The 20,202-nt window shown below is 46.4% G+C and overlaps 1 protein-coding gene across 1 annotated transcript in view; it reads right to left on the bottom strand.

Moving 5' to 3' along the window:
• Positions 1-8,073: 8,073 nt before the first annotated feature.
• The window catches only part of LOC101290366 (heparan sulfate glucosamine 3-O-sulfotransferase 3B1), a 37,833-nt gene continuing 25,704 nt past the window's right edge, over positions 8,074-20,202 (bottom strand). Inside the window, exon 2 of the mRNA XM_004266823.3 lies at positions 8,074-11,766. Within this exon, the coding sequence (XP_004266871.1) occupies positions 11,148-11,766 (619 nt within the window). The 3' untranslated portion in view covers positions 8,074-11,147. The remainder of the gene's footprint in view (positions 11,767-20,202) is intronic.

The following is a 20,202-nucleotide window of genomic DNA, read 5'->3' as shown; positions in this document are numbered from 1 at the left end:
AGAATATTTAAGGGTAGATACCCCAAAGGATTGAAAGCAGGGACTCAGATATTTCACTCCCATGTTCATAGTGGCCAAAAAGCATAAGCTACCCCAGTGTCCATCGACAGATGAATGAATCAACAAAATGTGGTCCATACACACAATGGAATACTATTCTGCCAATGAAAGAAGATTGTAACTTGCTTTAACATGGATAAACTTGGAGGATGGGTGCTAAGCGAGGTAAGCTAGTCACAAAAGGACACATACTGTATGATTCCACTTTACAAGGTCCCTAGAGGAGTCCAAACCATAGAGACGGAAAGTAGGATGGTTGCCAAGGGCCAGGGGAAAAGGGGATGGGGAATTCGTGTTTAATGGGGACAGAGTTTCAGTTTAGGTAGATGAGGAAAGTTCTGGAGATGGACGGTGGTGATGGCCGCACAACAATGTGAATGAATCTAATACCCCTGAACATACACTTTGATTAAAATGGTAAATTTTATGTACATTTTACCACTCATTTTTTAAAAAAGAATATTTAAGCACACACCTCCACACTAGGGCTTAGAAACTCAGTGCTTCCAGGGACCAGGTGAGTGTCTCCGGTGATGCAACTGACAAGCTGTCTGGGTCCATTCGGGCAGCTATAACAAAATACCACAGCCTGGGTAGCTTTTAAACAACAGAACTTTACTTCTCAAAGTTCTGGAGGTGGAAGTTTGAGATCAGGGTGCCAGAGTGATCAGGAGAGGGCCGTCTTCCAAGTCGTGGACTTCTTGCTGTGTCCTCACCTGGTGGAAGAGCCGAGCAGCTCTGTGGCATCTCCTTTATAAGGGCACTAACCCCACACATGCATCCTTTTCCCACGTCTTGCCCTGTGCCTCTCTTCCATCCGGCAGTTCCTATGGGAAGCAATACCCTTTTATAATAAACAGGAAATTTAGTAAGTAGAATCCTTCTCTGAGTTCTGTGAGCTGCTCCAGACATTTAAGTGAATCCAAGGAGGGGGTTCATGGGAACCTCCCATTTCTAGCCAGTTGGTCAGAAGCCCAGGGGACAACCTGGACTTGTGATTGGCATCTGGAGCAAGAGGTAGGACAGCCTAATAGGACTGAGCCCTCACCTGTGGACATGATGCCATCTCCTTGGTGGTGCTGGAAAACCCACACCACACACCAGAATGGGTACCAGAATCATTTTACCTCTCAACAGAGTGTCACCTGCATGAGGTCAAGGACCACATCTCAATCCCCCACTGTCAGAATATCGTTGGTCATCAATAAATATATTCTGAATAAACTTATTAATTAAAACCTTTTAAAAGGCAGTATACTTTAAAATTCTTTAGTAATTACATATAACTTAAGTAATTGTAATTGTACTTATAATTTGTACTTTTCTCTTTAAAATTAAATGGTTCTGAATCATGGATTGATCTAATCCTGTCCGTGCACCCAGCTTGAGGAAAGCTCATTTTAACTTAACTTGAACCTTTATTTTGATGTGAATAATGTGAAGAAAACTTTAAGGCTTCAGCACTAATTGTGTGTCTACTAATAAACTTCGATCATGGAGTAATCTGTCATCAGAAGACTTTGAAGGAGAATACAATGTAAAAAAATCCACAAAACGAGTTGAAACGGAGTTGCCTTCTGAGGCGTGGAAAGAGGCAGGTGACTCAGGGGGACGTCATTTAGGTCAGAAGCCTTGAAGAATTCATTGACGTGCATAGTTTTCATATATAAAAATAACCATCTTGAAAAAAGAAAGAAAAAAAGTAAATCAAGAATTTAAAACAAGAGAAAGCAGTGCACGGATAGAGGTGAACACAGGTGGCCCGTAAAAATATGTCATGGGGGGCGGGGGGCAGAAAGACTGTCCACAAAAACGTTTAAAAGGCTGAAGAAGTAGGGCTTCCCCGGTGGCGCAGTGGTTGAGAGTCCGCCTGCCGATGAAGGGGACACGGGTTCGTGCCCCGGTCCGGGAAAATCCCACATGCTGTGGAGCGGCTGGGCCCGTGAGCCATGGCCGCTGAGCCTGCGCGTCCGGATCCTGTGCTCCGCAACGGGAGAGGCCACAGCAGTGAGAGGCCTGCGTACCATACACACACACACACACAAAAAGTCTAAAGAAGTGAATGAAATAATTCACTACTCAGAGGCAATCACTCCAATATATTCTTGTATGACACACATTTTAATGTGTTTTAAATAACTGAGGTAACGATGAAGATACAATTTCACATCCTACTCTTTTCCACCTGATACTGCAGAAGAACCATTTTTCCCATATAACTATGGCTATAAAAGAGAGAAAGCAATTCTTTGAAGTCTTTATAAAGGTCATAACCGATGATTCTGTATTCACTTACTAATCCTGTTTATATCTAGACTAAGGAAATAATCCAAAAGGGATAAGTATTTATGTACAACATTTTCATTGAAGCGTTATTTATAACAGTAAAAAATTAGAAACAGGCACAAATTCCAATAACAGGAAAAAGGCAAATTATGGTAAGTCCATAAGATGGACTACCTTGAGGTCACTAAAAATTGTTTTCTAATAAAGCATATTGTTAGGGGCATGTTTACTAAGTAAAAATATTCTGTTAAATAAATAAAGCAGGATACAAAATTATATATTTTTATCGTCTTTATGTTATACACACATAAATTTATATCCAACTATGCACAGAAGAAATTGAATATATGATCCTTTAGGTGTTCACCACGCTGAACTCCAGGTGGTAGGAATCAAGTGATTTTTATGTTCTCATTATATTTTTCTATCGTTTCTAAATTTCATGTAATAAGTAGGCATTAATTTCTTTATCCAGGAGGGGAAAGATAATATTTTAATAAAGTCTCTTGATTGAGTTAATGCACAAAAGTCATTAGAAATTTTTTTAAAAACTTGGATAATTCCACACTATACATGAATGATAACTATAAATAAATCATATTTGTATGACAGTCCTTAATTAGGTGGAAATAGTAGTACTTAAAAAAACTTTCTTGGGTTAAATTTTAAAGCTTTTGATTCATAAATTCCAAGCTAAGTACTAGAGCTGTCAGGCCCTTCAAATCAATCACTGTGTATCCAGACCACTTTTTTTTTTCTTTCTGACAGTTTTGAAATGTTATTTCACCAACTTAGGGACTCAGATGATCAAGATGATAAAGAATTGGATTTTACAAACTCTTCAAGTCAAAATTTATTTTTTCAGGGACGTATTTATGTTTCTTGCCTCTAAAACAGGGCAGTCCGTTCAAAGAACACCCTGAAAGAAGGAAAGATGTTAATGGCCCGTGAGGAGTTTGAAAGGATTTCCTAATCTGTAGGAGAGCTTCAAAGTAGGCCAACCCACAAGGCCATGGGCGAGAGCAGAGCCAGGAACGTGGTCTATCCTGTGAGCTGGCCACAAAGGAGGGAGCAGCTCTCGGCCCCAGGGATGCACTGTTTTTGCTTTTGAGCAGGTGAGATGAGGGGAGGAGATTTAGGAAAGAGAACCTAGAGTTTAGCTGGGGGCATGTTTTTATCTGAGATGCTCAGGGAGACGTCCAAATAGGTGTCCGGTAGGCAGCCGGCTGGAGGAATCTGTGGCTCTGCGGCTCAGAAGTAGCTGGACTGCGGTGAACTTGCCTGCGTTACCATCTTCTGCTGGTCCCTCTGGAACTCTCTCGCCCCTCTCCCACACACTCCATGCACGTCCCAACTGATCAGCCTGCAGTTCCCAACTGGCCGGATTCCTACCCATCTAGATCTTTGCCATGGTTCTCTCCCTCTGCCTCCCGACCACCCTCCAGCCAATCACCTGGCTGCATCCTACCGGATGGATGGGTTTGACCCTTCCTTTCCCCCACTCCAAATCAGGCTGGTCCCCGCTCTCCTTCTTTCCCACAGCTCCTCCTCATGGCCCCCTTGTCACGCGGCGTTGCATCTTCACCTCCCCCAGGAATTACTTGAGGCAAGACATGTGTCTTATTTAGGTTGTGTCCCGAGCAGTGGTAGGCACTCAGTAAATATTTACTGAATGCATGAACTCATCTCTGCCCCCAGCTTCTTCTTGCTTCAAGTCACACGGAATAGCGTATCCCAAACAAGTCTCTGAACGTCCCTCCTATCAGACGACTCCCCTTCCCAAGAGTTTCCGGAGTCTTCTATTGTTGACTGCTTCCCACGGAGGTGTGGTGTCCTCCATGGCTCCTTCTTCTGCTAAATATATCAAAAGAGAAAGCACGCAAGGTCTAGATGTTTTGAGGCCAGGATTCCATGGAGGAATGATAACAGCTTCATCTTTATCTTTAAAGATATAAACGAGCCTCTAGCACCTGCACAAGTATGAAGGCTGAAGGAAGGCTCCTCAGTGCGTTCTACTCACCTCTCTCAGGACACTGCACCCTGGGGACCTCAACCCCCTTTCAGTTCCCAGAAAAACAGACTGTTGGATGGGAACAGACTATCCCAAGCTCTCAAAGGAGGAATGCAGGCTTGAGCCCACAGATATGTTACTACAGCAGATCTTGTGCTATCTCGGGAGTACTTTATCATCTTTCACTCCCAGGAATAATAAACAAGAGTGGGAATGAAAAAATAAAACTAGATGCTAGTGATGGTTGGTTTAGATGAGCTTTTTATTTATTTATTTATTTATGTTTTTTGGTACGCGGGCCTCTCCCTGCTGTGGCCTCTCCCGCTGCAGAGCACAGGCTCTGGACGCGCAGGCTCAGAGGCCATGGCTCACGGGCCCAGCCGCTCCGTGGCACGTGGGATCTTCCCAGACCGGGGCACGAACCCGTGTCCCCTGCATCGGCAGGCGGACTCTCAACCACTGCGCCACCAGGGAAGCCCTAGATGAGCTTTTTATAACTGAGAACGTGACCCCCGGGGGAATCTTCCACCTTGGATGGCCCATCAGTGCCCTTGAGGGAGTCAGTTGTGTATTCAGCTGTGAAGGATAGGAGAAATAATTACGGATCCTATACAAAGTGCTGGAAATATATTATTGAACATTGACTCGAGAAGGGAAGTTGCATTAGGGCTTTAAAGGATTTTAGCTCTCTTTTAAAAATCCCTTATGATATATAAGTCTATCATCCCCCTTTTGGGCAGTTTCAGGAACATGTTAGCGATGATAGCTTGAGGGCTGCCCGATACAATAGGACTCGGCAGAGTGAGGGAAGTCAAACAGCCATGGCCACTGTGTGCAATGCTGTGAGATCGACATTCCCTTAAAGGAGACCCAGAGTTATAAGGGGTGACTGCTTAGTAATGGACTTGGTAAAGAGCATGGGACAGGGGAAAAGGTGCCTGAATAGGAATCCAAGCTCTCCAGTTTTGAAAGGAAATGAAGTCTATGCCCTAACACGGTGGTTCTCAACCTTTAGTAGGAATCACAATCATCTGGAAAGCTTCTGAAATGCGGAGTTTCTGACTCAGTAGGTCTGAGGTGGGGCCTGAGGATTTACATGTCTATCAACTTTCCAGGGGATGCTGACATGGTCCAGGACACACTCTTGGAGAACCAAGGCTCTCAATCTTGGCTACATGTTAGAATCACTTGGGGAGCTTTCTGTTTAATTTCATTTTATTATTTAATTTTTTCAGCTTTACTGAAATATAAATGACACATAACATGGTGTAAGTTTAAGATGTACAACATCTTGATTGGATATGTTTATAAATCGCAAATTAGGGACTTCCCTGGCAGTCCAGTGGTTAGGACTCTGTGCTTCCACTGCAGGGGGCATGGGTTCAATCCCTGGTCAGGGAACTAAGATCCTGAATGTCATGCAGTGTGGCACGGCCAAAAAATAAAAAAAAATAATAAAATAAAATAAAATAAACTGCAAATTGATGACCACCATTGTATTAGCTACCACCTCTATACTGTGTCATAATTACCATTTCTTTTTCTGAGGTAAGAACCTTTAAGATCCGCTGTCTTAGCAACATTCAAATACACAGTACAGTATTATAAGCTATAATCACTGTGCTATATGTTAGATACCCAAACTTCTTTTTTTTTTTCTATTTTTTGGCCACGCCGCGGGATCTTAGTTCCCCTGACCAGGGATTGAACCCGTGCCCCCTGCAGTGGAAGCGTGGCGTCTTAACCACTGGACCACCAGGGAAGTCCCCGATACCCAAACTTTTCACTTATAACTGGAAGTTTGTACCCTTTGACCAATATCTCCCCATTTCCACCATCTCCCAGCCCCTGGCAACCAGCATTCTGCTCTGTTCCTCTGCGTTTGCCATTTTTAGATTCCACGTATATGTGAGATGACACAGTATTTGTCTTTCTCTGTCTGACGTATTTCACTAAGCATAATGCCCTCAAGGTCCGTGCTTGGGGAGCTTTTTAAATACATCAGTGTCGGGGCCTCATACCCTAGAGATTCTAACGTAATTGGTCTAAGGTGTGTTAGAGCTTCAGTAGTGTTTAAGACCTCTCTCAGTCATTCGAGTATTTGCCCAAGCTTAAGAAGTACTGCTCTAAACTGTACCATCAGATTAATGAGTAGATTTGAGGTCCATTTTATTACCTTTCTGTAGAAAAAGCAAAAAACTGATGGGATGAGGTGCAAAGTCAGGTCAGCGCTCAAGGCCCACACATGTATCACCTAGTGGCATACTCCTAGGTTTGAAAGAACACGTTCTATAAACTGCAGGCTTTTGAAAACCAGGTGTCAACAGGTGACTTGTCTCTAGACCGACCAGCAGGAATCTTCCTATTTGGAGGGGCATTCTTTTCACTGCCTTTCCAAAATGCTAGGCTGGACTCAACACCAAAAAGCATGAGCAATCATTTCCTCTTCAAGTCGCTTCCAGCCTTCATGGCAAGATGCATATCTCAGGTGCGTGCTAGGCTGCAACGGGAGTGACCTTTGCCGGGAGCAGTGGATAGCTTATGGCCAACGTGGCTTGAGTTATACATAACTAGAAATTACTAGCATCTCTTTGTTTTCACTGTATTTACGTTTTTTATTATTACCTCCTCTTTATGGCAAGAGATAATGGCTATTTACCTAAAACTGTAATATGTTTCCTTTTTAAACTGAATAAAAGTTTCAGTTATATAGAATGAATTAAGTCCTAGACACCTACCATACACCCCAGTGTCTATAGTTAACAATACTATGTTGAATACTTCAAATTTTGCTGAGTGGGTGAATCTTGTGTAAAATGTTCTTAGCACAAAAAAAGTAATTAAAAATGGTGGGAGGAAACTTTTGAAGGTGATGCATATGGTTATGGCATTGATGGTGGCATTGGTTTCATGGGTGTATAATTAGTACCAAACTCATCCAGTGGTATACACTAAATAGGTACACTTTTTGTATGCCAATCTCACCTCAATCAAGTGGTTTATAAAAAAGAAAAAGAAAGAAGTCAGAACTCTTGGGTTTGAGCCTTAATGTATCAACTTAGTGTTGGCTACTCTAAAACGCAACCAGAGGTGTACCAAATGAAAATGAATCTCAATTGAAAATTGAAAAAAAATTAGGTAAAAGAATGAATCATATGTTTCAAGTAGTAAATAATAATCCGTAACGGAGCAGGTGGTGTGCTACGTCAAGAGAAAACAGATACGGAAATGCCCTCTTGTCCAAACCCTTTTTCACTCCGTCCCAAAGACAAGGAACTCCAAATGACGGACGTGAGAACACACTGAAAATGTGAGAAGGGAAAGCTACCTTTCCCCAAATCACCCAGGCAACAGTGCCCTGCTACAGGCACCCATAGTGCGACACATGTCCACGCAAGACAGCCCCTCACACCCACCCTGGCCAGACCCGGAGGCACTGAAGTTGTAGCACTTGGTGTTCTTGGGGTCCCATGGACAGTCTCCAGTGGGCAGGAGCCCGTTCACTGATCTTGCAGCCTTCAGAGTCATTTACAAAGAATCTACCCCAAATACTTGCAGACTATTTGTATTTTGGATCAAATCTTTTAAAATATGAAAGATCGGCGTGCCTTTGGAATACCTCTGTGTGTGTGTGCACGCATGCGATTAGTTATTCAATCAAATACCATCTCCTTACCCATCCACAACATATAATAAAACACAGAGTTACCCACAAGTTGGTAAAATATATTTTATTTTTTCATAAAAAGAAATAGCATGAATTACCAGAATTTCATTTTCCTAGAAACATCTTTCTCTGTGTAAAATTAATTTGTGTTATACATAGGACAAAATACTTGATTTAATTTTTTTTTCTTTTTGTACATATTGGTTATTCTAACATCCAGGTTATAGAGGACACACTGCTAGAATGTGCAGTGTTCCAGATTACTGGGCTGAATGAAACTCAGTCATAAATTAATGTTACAAAAGTGAGAAAAAAAATCTAACCACACCTTGAAGTTTTACTGACCATCTTTCTTGATCAACTGAAAAGAAAAAGGACATTGACTTCCATGTCAGCCTTTTAGACACTATGCGTTTCTACTTTAGCGGAACCTTCCATTTTCCTTTCTCATGAAAATATCCTGGTGGGATCTGAAACTGCGTTTCTCCAAAGGCCTATAATGTACCTGTCACTCAAAATGACTTCGTAGGAGGATCCCATGAAGAAGACAACTTTTCTTCCTTCATCTTCCAATTAAACGTTTATGATGCAGTTACTACACCTAAACACCCTTCCAGGTACCACTTACCAAGTACGAACACCTCAAAGACAGCGTGGGCTCGACAGGAACAACAACAACCTCCAAATATTTTGTTAACCTTTTTGTTTGTTTTTAAACAAACTGAGCGGAATAAAGTACCCCATGAATATCAGAGCTTCTCCTGTAATGCGGAAGAAAACCAGAACGCGTTAGGACAAATTGCCAAACCAGAAATGGTGTTTGTCTTCTAGCAGCTAAAAGGTTAAGTCGGTGGCCGTGCAGACTTCTCCAGGAGGAAGACACGTGTGCCCTGTAATAAGTATCATGCGATGGGGTGTAACCTTGGGGCCGATGCTGAGTCAGGAGCCGTCAGGAACTGTAAGCCGTCAGACTCCTCGGAAGAGATGCACAGGAAGTCTGATTTATTTGTCTTCCACAGAAAAACGCGCTCTAGTCCTTCAGTGCTAATTATCGACATCTGTTTGGATTCAAGGATTTGACCCAGAATAGAATCTTGACTCACTTCAGTGTTCATGACTAAATGACCCTCCTTCTCTCTGAGGATTTCCTGTTTTAGTTTTAAGGCAGGGAATAAACAACTTAATCGAAAATGGTCCAGCTTAGAAAGGCAAGCAGGGCCCTGGAGGGGAGGGAAAAGTTCACGTGCATTTCCCCACTGCTTCGTGGCAAACCCTTCTCTGAACTTTTTTTGCAAGCTGACATCACGCACCGTGTCAGAGCACGAGAGTGGACAGAAAGCGGACAGGGCAGGATCAGGTGGCAGGTGGGGGCTGGCTTTGACTTTAAGCGATGTTATGCTATAATGGAAAAGAGGTGTTCCCAGTGTTATTTCTAATGAGCCTTCTGATAGGAGAAATGCACGATCAATTAGCACCCTTCTGAAGATGTCTTTGACACCCAAGCAGCAAGAGGGAAGAGCCATGCCATGATCATGGGCATTCCCCTAAGTGCAGGTCTACACGGCTTGGTGGAGGCAGTAACAAAGCTATGAAATGCACACAGCATCTCAGGAATGCACAGAGCTCCCGCCTCCGGTCCCCGTGCGCCCATCCTCCGATACCTTAGCTTTGCAGCTAAGCATGAACTAACTACGTCGGGGCTAAAACTTGTGGGCAAAGACAGACCAGATTATCAATAAGACATCCCTTAAAGACCAGTGTTTTGTTTCACTGGCGAGCAAGTTATCCCATAGAACATACCAAAGTGTCCTTTGTAAATATCACAACCCAACCATTTTGATACTATCTTCCCATATATTCCTTAGTGAAAGTATAACACAAATGACAATTCTTTGATATTGCTATACGGTTACCTAACTGCCACTAGCTGGTCATCACAAATGACCCCTCCAGTGCCCCCTCCACGAAGAGGTAGGGGAGAGAATTCTGCATCGGCAGCAACAGTGCTGGAACCCCTTCTGCCAGGGCCTGGCTAAAACAAGGGACAGCGGCACAGGCTCGAGCGCTTACGGGCAACACGGGCCAGCGTTCCCAGTCTCTCTACAAGAGCCTCTCCTGGTTCTCGCTGTTTGCCTGTGGGCTACAGACCGTGTTGTCTGAGATGAGCTAGGAATTCCAGGGAGGGGAGTTCCAGACATCAAACAGGGGCTGGCTCTGCACCTAGCGGCACCTTGGTAGACTCAGATGGCGTGGGGTGAACCTGGCCCCTTCAGGTCTCGACACCCTTGGTTCGATCCGGGGGTTCTGCTAGCCTAGGGGATTCTTTGGTGTGTCAAAGCAGAGCCGTCTGCCTGGAGAACGGAACACGATGCACTCGCATGCAAATTAGAAGGGATCGTCTTTATTTCTAAAGCAGCACCTGAGCATCTCAGATGCGGGACCTGCAGAAGTGGGGACTGATATTTGCCTACGCTTCAAGCCAGTTATTGAACCAGGGATGGGGCAGAAGATGAGGCAGGGGCATCCTTCAGAATCAAAAGGTAAAGTCAAGGGCCCTGACAGGCAGACTCTAAAAGGATGTGGATGTCCCTGCCAAGGTAGTGATTCCCCCGCGTGCTGAGCGGACTTGGGGGGAAAAGCTAGCGCTGTGGTTTGGCGTCTACGCCCTCGGATGTGTCAGCACGTCAGCGAGGAAGCTGCTATGGGAAGGTCTGGCAGCTCAGAGCTCCCAGAGGTGCCCAGGCAGGAAGGGAGATGGAAGCTTCCGTATGGGGAGGTGGGCAAGTGCATCCAGACAGCGATCGAAGGCTGCATACCCGTAACAACGAAAATCTCAAGTTGTGCTTTTCTTCTTTTTAAATACAATGGGTAGAAAGAAAGAAAAAAAAAAAAAAAGGAAGCACCATCCATTGTGAAGACAAGAAGAAAATCTTAGAAACACTTTGGAATGTGAACAGATTACGTGACTCTAAAGAGCGTGGCTAGGCAGCTTAGTGAGTTAATTGCTTATGAATTAAAAATAAATTATTATAAAATAGATTTCTGTACATTTTACATACATATAATCTCTCTCAATATTTCCTAAGCCCCGGGTGGGGAGGGGGGCGGGGCGGGAGGGTCTGATCAGTCCCAGCCGAAGTCGTGGCCCGTCATCTGGTAGAACTTGCGGTTGAAAGGCCGGTAGAAGTCGCGCAGCCGCCGCAGGACCTGGCCGTCGATCTCGGGGTGGGGTCTGCCCTTGGTCTTGCCCAGGCAGTGAGGGCGGCCGCTGCCCTCGGCCTTCTTGAGGCAGGGGAAGCCCTTGGTCTGGTTGAAGTAGAAGTGCTTGTCGGAGATGATGCGCTTGAGGCCCAGGAAGTCCTGCACGCGGCCCAGCTCGCCGGCCGGGTCGCGCACCAGCCGCTCGCCGCTCACGAAGAGCAGCTGGCGGGCGGGGAAGTGGCGCAGCCAGCGCTCCAGGTGCTCGGCGTACAGGCCGATCTGGATGGCGCTCCACGCCCGGTCCACGAGGCCCGCCGTCCGGTTCCTGAAGGCCAGGCTCTCGAAGCTGGGGATGTCGGGCCGCTTGGACAGCGTCTGCGTGTAGTCCGAGACGGCCCTGGTCACCGGGTCCCGCACCACCACCAGGAGCTTGGTGTCCTTGGACATGGCCGAGATGCGCGCGGGCGCCTCGCGCGTCACAAAGTAGCTGGGCGTCTTCTCCATGGTGATCTGCCCCTCCAGGGTCCTCGGCATCAGGTCCCTGCGCGGAGCAGAAAGGCACATTAGGGCCTGAAAACTGAGCTCCTTCCCAGCACAGGGAGGGTCTTACAGACCCGGAGCCTGAGTTGAGGTACCAACTGCTCCGCTTACTAGATGTGTGACCGTGATCGCGGAGAAGTCGCACAGACGCAAGGCTGTGCACCCCTGGTTCCTCGCGGATGTACTTAATGGGAAATAATAACACTACCGATCTCCTACGGTTGTTGTGATGATTAAACGTATTCATATACCTCAACAGCTTAGAAAAGTGCCTGGCATAGGCAGGGAGACTTGTATGATATCTTTCTTAGCATAATTTAAACATAACTACGTAGGCAAAACTGCTATAACCTACAGGAAAGATAGGACATGATATTTGGACCAAAAAGCAGTTCTGTGTGGTGATGAGCACTAAAAATCACAGGCATCAATGATGTAAGACTGCGTCTGATTTGCTCCCTGAGTTCCAGCATCCGAATATGTGAAACGAGAATGATTTCCACCCACTGCATTTGGTTGTTGCGGGGTTTGTAAAATGAAAGCATTTAGCTTAACATTTAAGCACTGTGGGCTTGGACATCAGACCGCCTGGGTTCAAATCCCAGCTCGGTCACTTATAAGGTGTCTCATTTTCAGCAACTTACTTTCTGGCCTTCTCTCCTCAGCTGTAAGAATAAAGATGATAACACCAACCTTATGGGAGTTTAATGAGGATTAAGACAATTAATGATCATAATATGCTTTGAACGTGCCTGGCATACGTTATATATTCGATATTCACTAGCTGCGGCTACTACTCCATTATTATGATCATTAGGACCGTGTTCAGTACACAGTTTATAGCACACAGTAGGACCATGCTGAACATGCATGTGTACACGTTGGTGTGTGTACATCGGAAGGCGATGTGTTACCTAATCGGACACTAAGTAGCGGTCACAGATGTACAATCTTCCATTTGCTACGGGATAGAGATTTCTGATTGATTCCAACCTGGGCCCAGAAATTGGAAAAAAGACAATTTCCACATCATTTTTGACCAAATATCTACCTCTCAGTAGGACATTCTGAACTTCCAGCTTCAAGCCATCCCTAATCTACTGAGACCAAAATCCCTCTAGGGAGACATTTATGGAAATGATGATATAAACTCTATTGCAAGAGGCAGAAAGGGCAACAGGCTCCTCCTTCACAGCTAGTTAGAGGAAGCATGCTTCTCCCCGAAGGACCCCCTTGCAGCCCTGCAGCTGCCCCCGGCTTAAGCTAAAGCTGGATTGACCCACTTTGCCCATTAACCACTTAGACAAACGTAGCCGTGTCATCAGGCTAACGTGATGAAGGATTACAGAGGGGCCCGGCTCTCAACTTATTTTGCATTTCACTCAAAAGCAGATCGAGTTTGATCAAGTCCGAATTGTTTCCAGTGTTCAGCCATTTGTACCTAGACTGAATCTACAAGAAAGGGTTTAATATTCAGAATCCAAGTGCTATACCGTTATGACTGAGGGAAACCCAACCCGCCAAGTTCTCCAGGGCCAGGGCAGATGGAGAGGGTTTGGGGTCTGTCTTCAGAGGGTCTAAACGCGTAGGAACTTTGAATGAACCAGAGAAGTTCTAAAAGCCTTATAATTCTGATGTTCTCCAGTAGCAAAGGTTGCCTTAATTTTCTTTTTCTGCCTCTTTTCTTTCTTCAGGTGGCACGCCTCCTCCCAGGGTCCAGCAAGTGAACTTACTGTTTGAACTGGCAAATTACACAACAACAAAGAGGAAGGTTATTGAAATGGATGTAACCCAACGCACTACAGCCGAACAGAGGTCAAGACATTGACACAAAGCAGATGATGGAAGTCAATGAACTTGAACTTCAGAGAGGGGACAAGCGGCAAGCCACATTGGGTCGGGGTGGGCCCATCTCCCCCTTGGATTGAGCAAAACTAGGAAGAGTCAGGGAAACATCCGGTCCCCTGTTTCCCTCTCCTGGGGGAGAATGACGTCTTGCTTGGTTACAGAAATACCCCACCTATGCACACTATTGTAAATAAAATAGATAACCAACAAGGACCTAGTGCAGAGCACAGGGAACTCTACTCAATATTTTGTAATAACCTATAAGGGAAAAGAATCTGAAAAAGAATATAGATAGATAGATATAGATATATGTATAAGCGAGTCGCTGTGCTGTAACCTGAAACTAACGCAATGTCGTGAATCAACTTTACCCCAATTAAAAAAAAAATACCCGCACGTTTCCTGACCTCCAACAGCAATCTTTTTTCTTAATTCTAAAAATCTACTTGTTAACCTACATACAATAAACAATCATTCTTGGTGTCCAGTTGCATGACTTCGGACACATACATAGAAATCTTTAACAACCAGCATCACCGGTTCTATCACTCCCACATCTTCCCCTTGTGCTGCCCCTTTCCAACGAAAAGCTCAAAGCAAGCACCTTCCACAAGGCAAATCCCCTTACAAATAGCCCGAGGCTGCCCAAATCCTTGTTTGGATACCCTTGGGAGGAAAATCTTGATTGAAAAGAGAAAATGGTCAATAGAGACTTAGACATTTTGACATCACAGATCTATTTACTGTTGCTTAAAAAAAAAAAGCTACAAGTTTTCATGAGGGTGAACATCCCTGGCCACATGCCTGCCTGTCCAGGCCTCAGCCTCCTGGTCTGTGAATTAGCACCGAAGAGGAGGTCGCATTCTGACAAACTGCTCTGAGGACGATCCCACTGTGGTGTCAGGTTGGTAACCGGCCAGGAAGCCGAAAGGCTGCATCACTTTTAGCTGCTCCCAAAGCCCACGTCCAGCCCCTGAGAATTCAAAAAACAACAGAGCAGCCAGGAGAAACCTTTACACACAGAAGAATCAGGATTTCTAGGAAGGTTACACCTCTCCTCCCCACCCTGGAAACAACTAAATAAATAAACCTCCACAGTCCGAAATCCATGTGGGGAATAAGGATGCCCACCCCCTTTTTTTTGAGCAGCTGATAAACCCGCAAGTATCAGCAGCAAAACTCAAAAACGCTGGGATCCCCAGAGATGCAGGGAGAGGTGGGGCTGAACAGGTAGAGCACAGAAGATTTTTAGGGCGGTGAAAATACCGAGTGATACCGTCATGACGGATACGTGTCATTATGCGTTTGTCAAGCCCACAGGACGGACATCTCCAAGGGTGGGCCCTGCTGTATGTAAACTATGGACTTGGGGCGATGATGACTGATGTGTCAGTGTAAGCTCATCGTAACCAGTGGACCACTCTGATGGGGGAAGGCTGTGCTTCGGGGGGAGCAGGAGACCTATGGGAATGTGGTTGAACCCCAAATTCACATGCCGGTGCTCGGTTTCTGGAACTTTGATCTTTCTGCTTGATTTTGCTGTGACCCTAAAACTGCTCTAAAAAATAAATAAATAAAATCTGCTTTAAAAAAAAAAAACAGCAACCCTGACAACGCTGAGATCCCTTCTCTCCTTGGCTTCCTGTCTGTGAAGGATGGTTTCCTCCTTGGGAAGAAGGGGGTCGCACACCCTTGCACCCTCAGCCCGGGCCTCAAATGCAGGTGCAGCACGCTCATCGGGGTCCTTTCCTAACCCTCACCTTCCTCTGCGGCTCCAGTCGAGGGCTCTCCCTGGGATGCTGGGATCACGGCACCTGTGACCACTCAGGAAAAAAGAAAACCCTTTCCTCCCAGCGAACACTGCGGGCTGTCAAAGGTAGCACATCTTAACCTGTGACAGGCAAGATCAGGGACTAAACAGCCAACTTCCTGCCTTGAAAATACATGCCAGAAAAACTCAGGAAACGAACAAAAAATAACAAGTCTTCTTTTATGAAAGGATGCCCTTGGGTTCCTGGGATCTGACTGCTCGGCTGCCCAAGACCCTCCCTCATCCTTTCCTCCTCCAGAGGCCTGGCCTACCCTGCCTGGTCCCCAAGGAAGGCAGTTAGGCTGAGGTTAGTTGAGTGCGTCAATCTCCCCATCACAGAGGCCGGGGAAGCACTCAGTTGGCTAACTTGAGAAGGGCAGAAGGGCAGCTGGGGGGTCACAGGGAGGGGACATTGCCAAGGAGCAAACTGCAAAGCTGCCGACAGTCCCGGAGGTGACAGACACTGGCAGGGTCGGGGGCGAGGAGAGGGCACATGTCCCCAGAAGCTAGCGGGTGCTCTGGAGTCCCCAGGGTCATTAGAGACCTAATCAGAGGGGTTTCTGTAGTGACAAGTGTGCGGGAAGCTGGTGTCACCTCTTCTGAAGGCGGCTGTGCTCGCCACGATACCACCGATGTCACACGGCTGTCACCTCTTCTGAAGTCCCATCTACCAGCCCTGAACATCCACCCCAAACTCTTCCCCGGGGCGGTGCCTTTCTACCTTGTGACCTTATAAATTACAGTGGACTTCGGGGGGAGGGGAGGGGGGCAAAGACAAAGGTCCAGCCTTGTAGCTTCCATCCCGACAGAAAGATGAGACACCCAGGGATGAGAAAGGAACTCTTCCTGTAAACTTGACTGTGGACAAGGAGACACCGGCAGCTCCTGAGACTTGTAACTCGAGCTGTAAGTTGTAACCCTGGGAAGTTTCTTCTTTAAAGCAGTTTTCTTCCCAGGGGAGGAGTGGGGGGGGGAGGGAGGAAGATGGGGATCAGCTCAGCCCCTTCTTATCTGGAACCTTCTTCCTTTGTAGGAAGTCTCTGAGCCCACCAGATCGGAGCTCCCCTTCAAAGGGCCACATCTCCATAAATAATTATCTCCATTTGGGTGAGATGTTTGCATATCAAAGAACTCCTCTGGGAGGGTTTCAAATAATTTAAAATGAAATTGTAAATAGTCTGTTGCTCTCCGTGTCTCTCTGGTCCCCAGGAGCAGCTGGGCTCCCGGAAGTGATGTCATTATTCATTATAAAGTTTACTGGGTCTTTTTACTTTCTTTCTTTCTTTTTTTTTTTTTTCTTTTTTTAAGGTAATGGGTAGGAAAGAAGAAAAATAACAAAGGATGGACTCCCCCGGGTCCCCTCCTTGGCCAACCCTCTCTCCTTTCTCCCTGCCCAGCCCCCAACCCCACTGCAAGGATTTGGCCTCCATTGTCCTAGAATTTCAATACTGCTCAGAAAATGAAAAGCCTTTGAATGCCATAAGGGGGTGGGGCTCAAAAGAGCATCTCACTCCTCTGGGTCAACTCAAGATTCCTTTCATTTTGGCAGAGTCCTCTGTTATAGACCCTGCTTCACAAAGGCCTGAGTTCCTGTTCCTCGAAGGGGCTGGGGGGCTGGGGGGGGTGGAGGGAGGGTTTCAATTAAAAGCTAATAGCCTTTTGTGTCTGCGCTCTGTGGGGCGTTGCTCGTGTTTATCGGACCTCACTGTGTGCGGGCACAAATCATGTGAAATCAGAGTAATCTGTGTCCCGTTTCCTGAAAAAAAAAAGAAAAAGAAAAAAATTTTTTTCATCAATAGAAAAAAGTTTTCCGGGAAGCACACTCTCTCGAAAGTAAAAGTAAAATCAGCCCTGCCATTGGGCAGACAGGGCAGAGCAGGGGACCCAGAAAGGGGAGAGTAGGGCACCAGATGCAGAGGCGGAAAGGCTGCCGCTGAAGCAGCTCTGCCCCTTCCTGCTTCGGCAAATTCTTCTCTGTGCAGACCTGACCTGCTCATCAGAGATGAACTCTGATCAGTGCGGGCTTCCCGTCTGGAACCGGCTCCTTTTCCCTGGGGCGGTGGGAGCCCCAGCTCTGCCTGGGTTACCTCCCAGGCAACAAAGAGCCAGCCCTCAGGCTGTTACACTGACTGGTGTGTGTCACAGGCTCCGGTAAATCCTCTCCCAGCTCCCTGCTTCATCCCAAGAAAGTCTGCCTACCCTGTGCCCTGGGCAACGAGGTGCAAATGTTTGTAAACAGACCCTTACTCCAGAGCTTCTGAGCCATTCCACACCGCCCGTCAACACAGCGTGGATGAAAATCACTTCCCCACCAGGGAAGCACCGCCCCCCCACCCCCCCACCCCACCCCCACCCGCACCCCACCCCACCCCCACCACCCCACCCCCACCCCCCACCCCACCCCCACCCCCGCTTCTCCCAGGGCAAGGGGAGGGACTTCCTGGCCCAGCGAAAGCCCAGTGGGCACTGGGCACACGAAGCCCTGGGCTCTGGTTCCTGCCCTGCCACTGACAAGAGCCTAAGACCTCGGACGAGGCACTCAAAGCTTTGGGCTCAGTTTCCTGTGTATAAAAATTAATGGACTGGGGGACTTCCCTGGTGGTGCAGTGGTAAAGAATCCGCCTTCCAATGCAGGGGACAGGGGTTCGATCCCTGGTCGGGGAACTAAGATCCCACGTGCCACGAGGCAACTGAGCCCATGCGCCACAACTACTGAGCTCTCACGCCTCAACTAGAGAGCCCGAGTGCTAAAAACTACAGAGCCCACGCGCTCTGCGGCCCACAACTAGAGAGGCAACCGCGCGCCACAACAAAAGAGCCTGCATCTCACAACTAAGACCTGACGCAGCCAAAAAATAAAAAATAATAAACAAAATAAATATAAAAAAATGGATTGGTTTAAAAGGGGGTTCTTAGGCTCTAAAATTCTGTACGGGGACCCTTACAATCTCCATCTCTTCCTCCCCACCCTCATGCCACCCCCTGCTCCTCCAGCCAGCCATAGGTTGGCACAAGTTGGTAAAGGAGAACCTATATAAATATTCGATGATTGAATTGGTACAAAGTGTACTTCAAAGTGTACCTTGGGGGTACAGATCAACCCCAAGAGTGCAATTCAGGTGGAAGTCAATGTCAAGGGTGTCCTAAAACTAGGCACTCACTCGTTAGGCAACCTGGTGCCTGGTGGAATAGAAAGGAAAGTAGGGTTCAAGGTCAGGCTGTGTGTCTTCAGGCAAGTTGCCTAACATCTCTGAGCTGTCTCTCTGCATTTGTAAAATGGAGGTATTTGTCCTGCTTTAAAAAAAAAATGAGATTCAAATGTAGTTCATATGTGAATAAGCTCTTAAAGCAGCAAAACCCTTCCTATGGGTAAGGTGGAATGAACCCCACTTATGTCCCCTCTTTATTATCTCCTTTGACTTATGGCTCTAAATAGTAGGGATATTTCTAGGGAAATATTGCTAAGGAAAAAGAAATTCCACATTGGTTCTTAAATTCAAAGTCTCCTGTAAAACAAATATTTGAAAGAGTCTACGTTTCCTGAAATTCTTCACTTGTGCTAGGAAGGATCCCATGTTTGGACCTTCCTTCTTAGTTCCCTGGTAGGACCTTGGAGACCAAGAAAAACCAAACTCCCCTTCTTGGGTTGACATCACTGAACGGATGTGATGATCCTAGCCAAAGGGGAGCAGGAAATGAGGCAGTGTTTCATATGAACGCATCCTACTTTGGAAGGTTCTTTCTTTCTCTCTCTCTTTGCTTCCTTCCTTCTTTCTCTCTTTCCTTCTTTCCTTCTCTCCTTCCTTCCTTCCTTCCTCCTTCTCTCTCTCTCTCTCTTTCTTACTTTCTTTCCATGGCAGAGAATGAGGTTTACCTGAAGTAAAACAGCCCGTTTAGGGGCAGGGGTCCATCCCTGGCTGCTGAAAAGAAACAACCCAACTGCGGAAACCAGATTCACAGAATGAAGAGTTGATATAATCCATTACCTTCCTGCCTCCTGACTGCAGGGACAGTAGGAGTTTGGGATGAGAGAGAAATCCCAGTCAATCCTCGACTTAAGTCCAAGACAATGGCCCCATCCCTCTCCCTGTTCCCCTTCTACTTTACAAAGAGAACTCTACTTTATGGTTATCAACTGAAAAGTTGATATAAAGTATAAAGTAAATTAGGTCAATAAAAACCCCAGATGTAAGTTTGAGTTAAGCTAAACTGAAGGGAAACGAGAGCAAAAAAACTTCCCTTATCACAGGCTTTAAATAGCTCGAGAACATTTTAGAGAAGAAAAGAGGTGCTTTCTAGAGAACATCCTTGGGAGTGTATAAACCTGGAGATACTGCTGACAAAGAAAACCCTTCAGTTTCTTATTTGCATGCCAATAATCAGCAGCAATTATTTCTTCCCAGTTGGTCTGACCTAGTGCTTGAAGCTGATGGGAAGGTGTCTAGAGAAAGGAAGTGACATGGCAAGGCCGATGGAAACTCTGAAGACACCCATCAGGACTTCCCCGGTGGTGCAGTGGTTAAGAATCCGCCTCCCAATGCAGGGGACACAGGTTCAAGCCCTGGTCCGGGAAGATCCCACATGCCACGTAGCAACTAAGCCCGTGCGCCACAACTACTGAGACTGCACTCTGGAGCCTGCGAACCACAACTACTGAGCCTGCGTGCCACAACTACTGAAGCCCGTGCGGCTAGAGCCCGTGCTCTGCAACAAGAGAAGCCACTACGATGAGAAGCCCGCGCACCACAAGGAAGAGTAGCCCGCGCCCACCACAACTAG

This window comes from Orcinus orca, chromosome 19 (assembly GCF_937001465.1).
Source record: "Orcinus orca chromosome 19, mOrcOrc1.1, whole genome shotgun sequence".
NCBI classification, from domain to species: Eukaryota; Metazoa; Chordata; class Mammalia; order Artiodactyla; family Delphinidae; genus Orcinus; species Orcinus orca.
Note: the sequence above shows the minus strand (reverse complement) of the source record. Positions and strands in the feature narration are given on the sequence as shown.